Source organism: Temnothorax nylanderi, unplaced genomic scaffold, assembly GCF_030848795.1.
Source record: "Temnothorax nylanderi isolate EJ_2023f unplaced genomic scaffold, tnyl_v1.0 TNYL_tig0019_pilon, whole genome shotgun sequence".
NCBI classification, from domain to species: domain Eukaryota; kingdom Metazoa; phylum Arthropoda; class Insecta; order Hymenoptera; family Formicidae; genus Temnothorax; species Temnothorax nylanderi.
The window spans coordinates 1,667,769-1,680,217 of NW_027249081.1; the positions used below are offsets into that span (position 1 = coordinate 1,667,769).

Below are 12,449 nucleotides of genomic sequence, written 5' to 3' on the forward strand. Positions count from 1 at the left end.
TTTAATACAATGCGCATATATAACTTTCGCCAATTCTTTCTGTCTTTAAAAATTCTTGTCGTTGTGTTGTTCTGTTTACTCGCGTTATAATTTTACTTTATAGGTGTAATTCTTGTTTGCAGGAAAACGACAAAATCAACGATATGGATCCATTTTGGAGTAACACCTGTGATAAGTTTATGGAGCAATTACGCGCGGGCGATTCCGTGAAGAAACGAGGACGTAGAAAAAAAGTGAACGGTGTCGCAACACCGAAGCTTGAAGACGCAGCTAACGATACCGACAAGGAATCGGATACCAATGCATCGCATTCTCAAATCAAGCCCGAAGACATCAAGAAGGAGATACCGGATCCGTCTAGTAAGGAAGATAAAAATTCGGTCTTCAAGGATATTAAGATCAAGACGGAACCCGGGCTGAGGAAAGAGGATGATAAACACTCAAGCGATGATTCAGAAGAAGTGCCATTAATTAAAAGAACAAGACAGGAAATAAAAAAGGAAGATAGTGATTGCGATGAGGAAGTGATATGTCGAAGAAGACGAATTCGTCGTGGTGGCAGGATCAAGCTTGAGTCTTCTAGCGGTAGCGAATCCTCGAGCGAGGATAGCGATGCTAGTACCGAGTTCGGCCATGGTTCCACAGTGGCTGATAGACTTCGTGCTAGAAAACGATCTATGGCTAACGTGTCCGAAGGCATGAAGCTTCGTTCGAGGGACACTACTCCTCATAAGGCGAAGACGGAAAAGGAATCCAAATTGTCGCCCCCGAAAAGTGGAACGTCCCAAAAAGGGAAACCGAAACCATTATTTGGTGACGGTAGTGATTTCAGACCCGGCTGGGAAGAGGAGGTTTACGTATACAAAAAATCTCTAAGAATGCCACCCAGGTTGATAACAGTGTCAAAACCATCGCGCTTTCATCGATTGTCGACGTCGTTGCCGGACTTAGATCCCGGCTCGCCAGCATTGTCCGTCTCGATGGACAGTTCCGACGTGTATCTCAACCGTAATAAGAGAGACAGCGACATGGAGTCCAATTACAGTTTCAGCATAATGGGACTCGGCAGTAAGATTGATGACGAGGAAGCGACCTCGTCGACAACGGTTTCCTGTCCTCCGAAAGCTATGATGAAACATTTCCGATCTGAGAACAATTCTATTGTCGATGTTCTCGCGCAGAAGGTCGGAAGTGGTCAGAAGGACTCGAAGAAGAAGCAGAATCTGAAAAGTAATAAGAGCAGTAACATTAATAAGAGCAATAACGAGCCGGAACTTTTACCAACACCAGGTCTCACACCACTTTTGTCGTCCGAGACATCGAAGAACTCCAAAAACAGGATCGCGTTGAAGAATAATAGAAACCCGATTAAAGTTACTAACTCCGTCCTCCTCGGTTATTTCCGCAAAGAGACGGTCAATAATTTCCGTGACGCGTTCAAGAACAATCACACGTTGCCCAACAAATTCTCCACTCTAGTGTTGAAGAGCAGAACGAGAACGGAGACGAAAGTCTTGAAGAAAGAGACGACTATTCGTGAAGTATTCGGTGAGGATAGACCCGCGTCAGCCCCGCCGATGCAGAATCACGACGACACATCACAGGACGATGATTCACAGAATGAAACGCCCGAGAATGCATTGGGCAAAGTACGAACATTGAAGCAAAAAGTGGTGTCCCGTTTAAGGAATGCTGGTATACTACGAAGTCACAAGGCGATTGCGAACTCGAAACGTCGTCTATTAACTGCCGAGAGGCGAAAGGATCTACTCAAGTCGCTTGCTAAGAAGAAGTTACGTCGTATCAAGACTGAGATAGAGCAGGAAGAGACGAACGATGCCAGAGAGGAGGAAAATAACGAGATGGAGGATGACAAGAACGATTTGGAAATTCGTAACAAAAAGAAGTTGAAGCTTCGGCCAGGCCGACGAAAATTCCGTTCTGGATTCGATTATATTCGTAAGAAGAAGAAGCCGCTAAAGAAAGACGAGGCGTTGCCGAAGGAAAGGAAGAGAGTATGTATACATATTAGATTTCTATGTGTATTTTTTGTCTGATTGTTGTCCTCCAGTTTGTTTTAATCTTAAAATTTTCATAATTTTCACGCGTTATTTTTTTAATACTACTTTGAAACACGATACACTTTACAGCAAAGCCAAGCTAATAAACCAAGCCCGGAGTGTGTAGCCGATATTCAGTCTGAGATCAGGACGTGGGTTATCAAGAAGGGCGTCGGGGAAACCATATTACACCGTGCTGCCCGTCTCGGTTACACGGTAAGATAACGATCACGTTGCTACGTCATGCGGTAAAGTTAACCAGCGACTCGCGCGAATTACGATCTAATCTACTTGTATTCCGCTGTAGGACGTGACTGCTTATTGTCTGGAGAAGCTCAATAGCGCGCCGAGTCCCAAAGACAACGCGGGATATACACCGCTTCATGAGGCGTGCTCCAAGGGTCACCTAGAAATTGCGAAACTCTTGCTAGCTTACGGCGCAAACGTTAGCGAGAGTGCTAACGGTGGTACCAGGTAATACTTTCGTCAAATCTTTTGCTATAACTGTTTTCGTGTTATATCGACAAGTAATTTGACGAATGTAGGCATTTACAGATCGTAATATATATTTTTGTATTATCAGGCCACTTCATGAAGCGGCAGAGAATGGTGCTACGGAGCTTGTGCGATTGCTGTTGTCATATGGTGCCGATCCATTGTTAGCTACTTATTCCGGACAAACGCCTTTGATGCTGGCTGTTGACACCGAAGCTCATTCCATTCTAGAACAGCACCTGGCTGACATCCAAGGTCGTACCACTGTACCATGGTCATTTGCCGGTCCATCTTCTGTTTTAGGTACGTCATTGCTGGCATAAGTCCTTATTCAAAATTCTCAAATGTTTATGAATATTGCATATGTATATTCCAAGTGAATATTTTTAATTTTCTATGGACTTGTTTTTAGACCCAGAAGAGACAGGCTACAATCCGCTCGATGATGTTCCATTGGACAGTCCTGAATCAGTAGAGCTAGATGATATCGAAATGGAAGTAAGCGACATCAACCTGCCTGTTCTTTTCACTCTGAACAATGATCCCGATAAGTGGGTGCTGGTTCAAGATCTCATGGCGGTTTTGAGGATAAAGAGTCGCGATGCTCTTCTCCGTCAAATTAATCCGAAAGCTCATTCTGGGCCGCCTGCGGTCGCGCATCGCGACGTTATGCGTGAGTTGAAGCTGCCAGATTTCCTGGAGCAGACTCGTTGCTGTCACCTGCTGAGCGGCGGCGAAAGGATCAACGTGCGCGGCTCCAAGGTCACTCTTATCAAGTACAACGACAAGGTGAAGTCTCTGCTGAACGTGGAGAAAGTGGTGATTAGCCTTAGGTGACAAGAGGCGTCTCTGGGGCGATCATCTCCCCAGACATCGAAACCATCGACTTCGATTCCGGCCAAGGAACATCAGAAGAAAGTTGAAGGCAAAGCTACTGTGAAACGCGAGCGGCAACAGGGAAGAAAGCGACAAGAGACTCGTAACAAAAATTCCACGGACTGAGCGGCTCGTTCTGTGGCCAATGATCTATCGAAATATAATAAAAATTAAAAAAATATGGCGATTTAAGAGTTATCGTCGAAAAATAAATAATGTTGTAAGACCAGATCGTAACTGTTTTTTGGTAACTGTTTCACGATGCGTTAAAAAGTAAAGAAGAAATAGAAGAAACAGATTTCTTGTAATATATAGAAAGAATCCTAAATGACTGATGTAAATCTGTTTATTTGGAAAGCTCGTCCCTCGAAAGAAAGAAAGACTGATCGACACAACAATGAAGATCGGTGCTTTTACGTGTGTCCAAAGACTGACTTTTCGATTTGTCTTATGCTTCGAAGGTAAATCGAATCAACCAACACTGATTGAACTGATCGAATTGATTTTCTCCTCTCGATCTCTTATAGTGCAGAATATAATGAAATGGAGCTTGACTAAAGTGATAAGAGATACGCACATAATCGGTTCCGTTCCTTTATTCAAGTGATGAATTTATCAGTCGAAATAAAGAAAGTCGGTAACACGCCGATATTCTGCCGGGAGCGTAACGCGCAATTAAACTAACTTCGAAGCACATAGCTGTGCAAATGTAGTTTTAAACAAAACTATCTATTATTTAATGCGCAGCTAAGAGTGGGGAAACAGCTACCTGTGACATTATATAGCAGTATTTAATTGGGATATATACGTAATATATCCATAGGACGAGGATATTTTATTAATTCTCTTAAGGACTGAGTAAATAATCAGAAGTTCGTTAACGTAACGCTTTTAGGTGCATGAAAAGAGGGAGACATGTTGTTTGGGCGATCATGACGATGGAAAAATGAAAAGTCTTTGACAGTAGATTTCTCTCAATTGTCGAATCGAGTCTCGGAATAGTAATAAAAATGATAACGTAAATAGAGAGTAATGATTATTTTAGGAGTCCGAGAAAACAGCTGTCCGTACCAGATATATTTTTATCTCGCACGTGGCTTCAAGAAGTTTCTTCGTTTTTAAGGGGCTTCACTCTACGAGATTCGTGGAATTGGAACGAGCGCCCATGTGCATTAATATTAGTTTTTCCTCTTTGAGCTACTACAGGACACGTCGTTGGAAGACGAGAATCGACATTAAGAGAGCGTAACATAATTGAAATTGCTATCGCGAATGATAACGTTACCACAGTTTAGTCTTTGTTTTTCTTTACATTAGAGAAGAATTGTATATTATGCCGTGCAAGTTATATTTATAAAATGTGTTAATTGTCCATTGCGAATAGGTGCTTTGAAAAGCTAGATGAGTTGAATTTCAATTCATTGAGTCCAGAATATTTGATCCATTGAGGAGACACCATCACACGTATAAAGGTGCATATCTGTTGTCTAGTTCTATTTTTAGTATTTCGCAATTTTTAATATTATAATATATAACTATATAACTATGTATATTTATAAGTGTACATTGTATATATATGTACATTTATATAAATATACATATTATAATGAGTTATGTGTGTACATGTTTATTTGTATGTATGTATACATATATACATATAAATATACATGCGCTTTTGTGCGTGTATATGTGATGTGTATATGTATATATACACATATTATGCGCACATATACATATATACACAAAAAAATCGACTTTTAATTTATATGAAGCTTTTCGTTTTGTATAGCTTCCAGTGTAGCAATTAATGTTAATTCGGATAAAAGATAGCAGGTGTCAATGGCTCAATTCTTGTAATGTGGGAAGTGCAATTCGTGGAATAACGTTTTTGTTTCATTGATGGTCTAAATATATGATCTATTATTTCTAGGAGTATAGAGGAGATAGGCAATTATTTTAAAAAACTAAAACGGTCGAAAATTGCCGGTTAAAAACGCTCACTGTGCAATAATATATCCGTTTTTACACTTTATCTTCAAATTATTTCTGTTTTTTGTAACCATGTCAGGATCCCAGTAAGCAAGATGTTGCAGCATGCGCACAGATTGGCAACAAATTCAGAATCCACACCAAAACCATAGCCATTTGTGCCCGCATTGAGCTCTTGTTCTGTCGACAGAGCTGACTGACAGGCAATGTGAGCAAACTCTGTCGCAACTTTTGGCAACAGATTGACAACGTCGTCTGATATAGCAGCTTCTGAGTGAAATTTGTTGCCTTTCTGACGTCAAAAATTTATTACTGCAAGATCTGCTCAGAATCTGTTTGCGCAGGTTTTAGCTATCTGGGATAATGTTAACGCGTCGTATCAGCGATCAAACACTCGCTAAGAAAATAAGTAAGATGAAAAAAGAACTTTCTTTGTAAGATATAAGAGAATGCAATTAAGTATAATAAAATATAGTAAAAATTAAAGAAATGGTTAAATTGAAAAAATATCTAATAATAAAAAAATTACATTTTTATTGCAATTAATTCGATATACAGAATACTGAGATAAAGTAGAGATAAATTGTAGCGAGTTTCGATCGCCAAAGCGATGCCGTTTGATCGAAGCAATTTAGAAACGGAAATTTTATATAAGAAGTGAGAAGTTATTTTAAACTTGGACAGAACCAATTTGGGGAGGATGTATCGATTGTACTTATCGTCTCGCGTTTTTATGTTGATTTTCAGACAATTAAAGATATTTAGCATGTGCATAGGGATGTTTATGAAGCGAGACGAAGAAAAAGAAATGCTCGGGATAGTTCGGTTTCGCTTAGGATGCCGTAATACGCGTTTATTTTGGCGTCGTGTGTAGCACAGAGGTTTCAATCGTTATAATCAGTCTCAGGGAAAAATCCACGGTGTATTCTTGGAAAATAACACTTGATGGTGTACCGACTACAGATGCGTATACCAATGCGTGTGTGCGTGCGTGCGGGCGACGCGTATCAATGCGTATGTATGTACAGTAGCTAGTTGAAGAAAACAAAAGGAGATTTTCCTGTTACGAGGGATAATTATTAAAATATCTAATTAATATTGAGTGATATTAATTAATGTTAATACGATGCGATATGTCGCGCAAGCGACGACGCGCGCACTCGGGCGGCTCCTTATAATTTTTATTTAGCTGACGATATCGAGCGGATAGGGTCGTGGTTACATTACACCGATTGTATATATTGACATATTTTCAGTAAGGAAAAACGAAATAAAGATAAAGGGAAGCGAAAACGCGGAAGAGTTACTTTTCACTCTGACAGAATGATAGGAAACCGTGATGTACGTACTGTATGTATCTTTTATTCTTAAGTAGTTAAAATGTAGATTGCGATACTTGTTTATATCAGTGTATACTATTTGTGTATAATATAAAAGCATTAACCGACCTCGAGATAGTCACGTTGTATGACATGAGATAAACTAAGTATGTATATATGTCACGTTGCGACTACTAGAAATATTATTTACTATAACTATTATACTTTACTATAACTGCTACTATCGCTACCACGACTATAGCTACTACTATCACTGCTGCTGCTGCTGCTGTTGCTGCTACTACTACTACTACAACTACTATTATTATCATCTACGACTACGCGCTTTTTTATTGTACCATATATGTATACATAGTAGTTAAACGATGGATGTACATTTTCTTAGTCGTGTAACATTCACACAACGCCTCTTCTTTCTATTGCCCCCCTTGTATTTATACATTAAAAAAAAACTTCTAAATGTGTTAATGCTGCTGCTTTAATGCGGATAAAGAAAAACAGAAGTTATATATAAATATATATAAATATAAAAAAATATATATAATATATATATATATATATATATATATATTTATGTATATTTATATATATATATATATATAAATATATATATAAAAGATATGAACAAATATATAAATATAAATAAATATATATATATACAAATATATATTTTATTTCAGAGATTTAGTTCGAAACAACGTTGAAGCTGATGAACAAATTAGAGTCGTACTGTGATTCGTGTAAAGAGGAAATCGTTATTATTGTCATTGCCGTAGTCGTTACAAGCGAGTCACGATGAACCCGACGAATAACTTTCTAAATAAAGAAAACAATATTTGTGATTTTTTTTCGCTAATAACAATAACGAGTTATCCGATCGATGTAATAAAAACAAGTATTTTTACTGAAACTTTTATTCCTGTCCACCAACCCTAGTCACCTATTCGCTAAAACGCTGAAAACTATGTTAAATGTAACAAGATATTTTAATACATTTTGGTTTTTTTCTTATGTCTCAACTTTGTAAAAGTTACATTTTTATTTTTATGTATAACAGAAGATGCAGTATTAAAAATGATAATTAAGCTTTAATATATAACATAATTTTAACTTAATATTGATTTCGAAGATACCAAGTATATATTGTCATTTATATACAAATATGAAAGTAAATTATTCTACGTCAGAATATCCATTTATCTTTACGACATAACGTCATCTTAATATTTTTATCGTAATATCCCGTATTCTCTACAAAAAGATGAAAAAAGTGGGAAGGGGATACACGGACCACCAGTAGTAAAATTGGTAAAACGTTTATTAACTATTTAAAAACGATGAAACAAGGTGAACATGAGATTGACAATTTAATAAGTAATATTATTAAATAGACTATAGAGGTGTATAATAGGTGTCTGCGGTAATTATTCTCTTTATATACGGTCTTTTACATCGAGACAGATATCTTTCAACTCGGCGAAGCCAGGCCTTCTGTCCTTCAGGCACAAGCCGAAGCTCGTCGCTTCGTACCTCGTTCTATCTCGTATAATAATAATCGCGCTTAATAATAATCTAGGACTCGCGGTAGGAAAAAAAATAGCCCGAAAGCGTGTCCGCGCGATATTATCGTTTCCCCGCGAGTGAACGTTACTACGAAATAAGGGAAAGAAAACGTTCGGCTCTATTCCTGGCGACAGAAGTGATCGTCGCGTGTCGCACCCGCATACGTTGGCTACATCATCATTATCATCATCATCGTCATCATCATTTATCATCATCATCATCGCCATTGTCCCTCGTGATCGCGACTCGCGTATCCATATCACGACAACAATGCGGCCTATATTACAATTAAATTATCGTAATGACACCTCGTGTTTACAACAATTCGATTTCCCGCTCGTGTTACATTGGGAGAATCAATTATCGTACCTTCTCTCGCGCATGATTAATGCTAACGGAAACGGAAGGAGCAAGCGGACAAAGCATTGTGTGTGGTGGCACGCGATCGCGAGAGCTCGCAGCCCGATGAACGAGCGAAGGCCAAGCGAGGGAATTTTTCTATTGACAAGCCGCATTCTGGACGCGAGTTCATCTGATGAGGAATCTTCGCTGATTGTTCGGCAAATTCAGTTCTCAGTACTCCACGACGGAACCCGATTGGCCGCATCTGCGCTCCTTCTTTTCTTTTACGAATCGCCAGTTTGTCCGTTCGCGCCTTTCGCGACTCCCCCGTGTAGTAAGTACATCACACATCGAACTTCTTTCTCTTTCTCCCCTTCAGCCGGATGCACCGAAGACATCGTGCAAGCTAGATCTCACGTTCGATCAGCGACGACTGCTGATCCGGTGCCAAGAACTATATCTTAAGATACGAAGGAGCGGCATACACCTACGCTCGCGCCGAAGCTCTTCACGGGAGCACGACTGATCGGCGTGACAATTCCTTATCTCGTCACGATGCTGAGTGACACCTTGGGTAGCAGAGACGCGCGCGAAAGAAAAACCTTATCAGGTTCTTCTTCCTTCCTCTAACATCTCTTCTACAATCCCTTATCTTCACCTACTACGCCCCTCCGTCTCAATACACGCGAGTATATAATATGTATTTACAATAATGTCTACTATAATAATAATTTAGTAGTGATATTTAAATTACAATAGTGTTTTTTTTTGCTCTTTCTTTCTGTCTCTCTTCCTCTCGTTTTTTCTGTTTTTTCTCCCCTCGCATCGCCCATTCCACAAATATAATGTTGCACATAACCCAGTTACTGGCTTAGTCATCTAGCTGTACAAAACATTATATATCGTTATGTATATCTAGCATCTAAAGATTTGTCCTGTGAGGTTTCTTTTCTCTTTTTTTCTTGCTTTTTCTTTTTTACTGTTTCTTTTAATCCTGTAAGGTTCATTAACACATACACAACGTCGTTAGGGCTACGGTTTTCTCTCTTACCCACGGTTTCCCCCCTTTTCCATCGAGTTCATCGAATTCGCTCGACGTTCTCGGCGCGCTAATTGCGCTTAAGTACATTAAAAAATACCGCGCTCGAGTATAACTGAAAAAGCGCTCGCACTTCGCAGCTGATAGCTCAGTTGAGTTTGAGAAAACTCTTCCGAGTTGCCCGCCAACTTTCGGTTTCGGCATACCCTGATCTAATCTTCTCGAGCAATTGTACAACGCCTCTAAATTCTCTCGCGAGGTTAATTAATAAAATTAGGGACGATCACACACAAATAATCGACAATCATGCGATAAAACTTACGAATTTTTTCCTGTCATTTTTCTATCAGAGACATGGGTCGCGATAAAATTCAACACGATGAGCACGCGCGAGTGTACTCACTTCTCCTTTCCCCCTCTCTCTCATTCGATTTTGAACTTAGAGGAGAATAAATCACGCGTCCCGATTGACTTTATCAATTCTCTTCGGGGAAATGGTCGGTGATATCGTGCGCCCCATCGTTTAACTATTCTTTCGGCTTAAATTCTCTGCGGCGATTTACGTCGTGTTACGCGTCTTAAGTAGGGACTTTGTGCTACATGGATATGGGATATGGGAGGGAAGGAGGGATTAGGAAAGGATGTTAGAGCATTACTTAATCGTATCTATCGTGAATAATTAAGCTTGTCGCCTCGGTGGCAGGGTCCAGGCGTTGGGCCCGTGCTGAGCGTGGGGGGCAGGACGTCACAGCTGCTGGTCCCTGCAGGGAACCCAGATGTTCGGTCCTGATTGCTCGGAGATGACCTCCTTCACCTTCACATATATCTCTTCGGGAGTGTCTCCTTGAACGACGGCTGCAAGCAAAGTACAGCGGCCGTTTAATTTACGCGAGAGAATAATTTAATTACACGAGAATATTTAAAGTGTTTGTTATTTCTTCCACAATTTTTTCATCTTAATTGCCTTTATATGAATTTCAATAAGCTGCGTTACGCTGCTTAAATGTTATGAACATTTTGATAATCAAAAATCAATAAAGAATAAAATATTACAGTGTGTTCGGTTGAATTTTATTTATAAAATCGAATTTAACAGAAAGTCTATTGTAAATTTGTTTATTTAAATGTAAACGAGACGTACCAGTAAAATATTCACCAAATTCTTGTTCCATCTTGAGAGCACGCTCGTACGTCTTCTTCGCTTGCTCCTCGGTCATCCTCTTGTTCATCTCCCTGTAAAATCAGAAGCATCAGATTTAATAGAATAGATAATAACGAAATCTTTTGATATTAAAAATCAAACGAATGATTACTGAACTCACATGACAGACTCGACTGATTTCGGCTTGATGAAGATGGCAATAGGATAGAGTTGTGCTACTTGTAACCTCTTGATAGCATTCCCACTCACATCAAGAATACAGTGCTTGCCCTGAAAGCAACAATTGCAAACATTTTTTCGTGATTCCTCGTCGATATAATACAATATAAAACGTAAGTAAAAAATCTGGGAAATCGATCTTGTGTTACCAAAATTGTGCATACCTTTTCAGCCACCTCTCGTACAGACGCGACAGATGTTCCGTAAAGATTGTCGTTATATTGTCCAGCCTCTATGAACAAATGATTCTGTATGTCCCTCTCCATCTGCTCCCTCGACGCCACGAAGTGATAATCTCGTCCATCCACTTCGTACTCTCTTCTACTCCTAGTAGTGTCTGCAGGCAAACGGACAAAGATCGATATACAGTGCCGCAGGAAGGAGATTATTATCAGTTAATATAAGCATCAGATTATCGAATAACTCACGTGGAACACAGCTGCCGAATTTATCAGGGAACTCGGAGATGAGATCATCGTTGATGCGGTCCTTGAGCGGTCCGAGAACGATCACGGGACGCGTGTACTGTATCGTCAACTGCTGTACGGCCTCGTACGAGAGCACGTTCTCTTCGCTGCCTGTAATCGTTTTAATCGAATGTATATGGACGACTCCGCGACGCGCCCCCTCCCGAAGACCCGAAAAGGGAGGCTCGTCGTCGTCGGCTCGTCATTACAAGCGATAGTCACGCATCTCCTTCAACGACGCACAAATCCGCTCAGAACCCACTCAGACAGCAGAAAAAAGAAAAAAAGCGACAACACTATCATCCAAGAAGAGAACAAACATGACCCGAGCGGCCCTCCTGCCGACCCCGCATCTGAAAGATAGGCTCTCTGACGACGGTCCCCCGTTGATATCATTGATTAATTGACACTTCCACGAAACGGACGCGGGACAATGTTACACACAGAGCGATATGCGTTCATAGGAGTCACTTGAAACAATCTCTGGCTGGTGACTCGATCAGCAGACCAGTCATCAGCGACAATCCTTCAACTGTCTCAAGCGTACTCCGGTTCTTGGCTCCATTGGCATTTCGGACAAGTACAACATTTCTCTTGTAGAACGAGTCACGAGCATGCTCTCAGCGTTTGAGCGAAATCGAAAGCAAGGGAGGCAAGCTATACCTCTTAATGACTAGAAAATTTAAGCGATCCAGGGACGTCAGGGTGGTGCAAGTGACGTTAGTATGTACAGCGACTATAAACCAGTACTCTGCAAAGAAAGAGAGAAAGAGAGAGAGAGAGAGAGAGGAGAAACAGAGAAATAAAGAGAAAGAGACAGATAAAGGGAAGTTGGGGTGTCCATTCGTAATCAATATCACGCGCCGCTAATATATGTTACGAACTCGATATTAATGC

At 40.1% G+C, this 12,449-nt stretch overlaps 2 protein-coding genes across 18 annotated transcripts in view; one reads left to right on the forward strand and one right to left on the reverse strand.

Moving 5' to 3' along the window:
* Positions 1–7,670, forward strand: part of LOC139769039 (uncharacterized) — a 173,289-nt gene extending 165,619 nt beyond the window's left edge. For all 6 annotated transcript variants that reach the window (XM_071699787.1, XM_071699788.1, XM_071699790.1 and 3 more), the window contains 5 exons: positions 123–2,015; positions 2,151–2,276; positions 2,368–2,534; positions 2,644–2,858; positions 2,968–7,670. In XM_071699787.1, coding sequence (XP_071555888.1) covers positions 123–2,015; positions 2,151–2,276; positions 2,368–2,534; positions 2,644–2,858; positions 2,968–3,392 — 2,826 coding nt within the window. In that variant the 3' untranslated portion in view covers positions 3,393–7,670. The remainder of the gene's footprint in view (positions 1–122; positions 2,016–2,150; positions 2,277–2,367; positions 2,535–2,643; positions 2,859–2,967) is intronic.
* Positions 7,671–8,060: 390 nt separating this feature from the next.
* Dlg1 (discs large 1) overlaps positions 8,061–12,449 on the reverse strand; it is a 336,847-nt gene continuing 332,458 nt past the window's right edge. For all 12 annotated transcript variants that reach the window (XM_071699803.1, XM_071699792.1, XM_071699794.1 and 9 more), the window contains 5 exons: positions 11,514–11,663; positions 11,250–11,422; positions 11,027–11,136; positions 10,846–10,937; positions 8,061–10,559 (listed from right to left, as the gene is read on the reverse strand). In XM_071699803.1, coding sequence (XP_071555904.1) covers positions 10,450–10,559; positions 10,846–10,937; positions 11,027–11,136; positions 11,250–11,422; positions 11,514–11,663 — 635 coding nt within the window. In that variant the 3' untranslated portion in view covers positions 8,061–10,449. The remainder of the gene's footprint in view (positions 10,560–10,845; positions 10,938–11,026; positions 11,137–11,249; positions 11,423–11,513; positions 11,664–12,449) is intronic.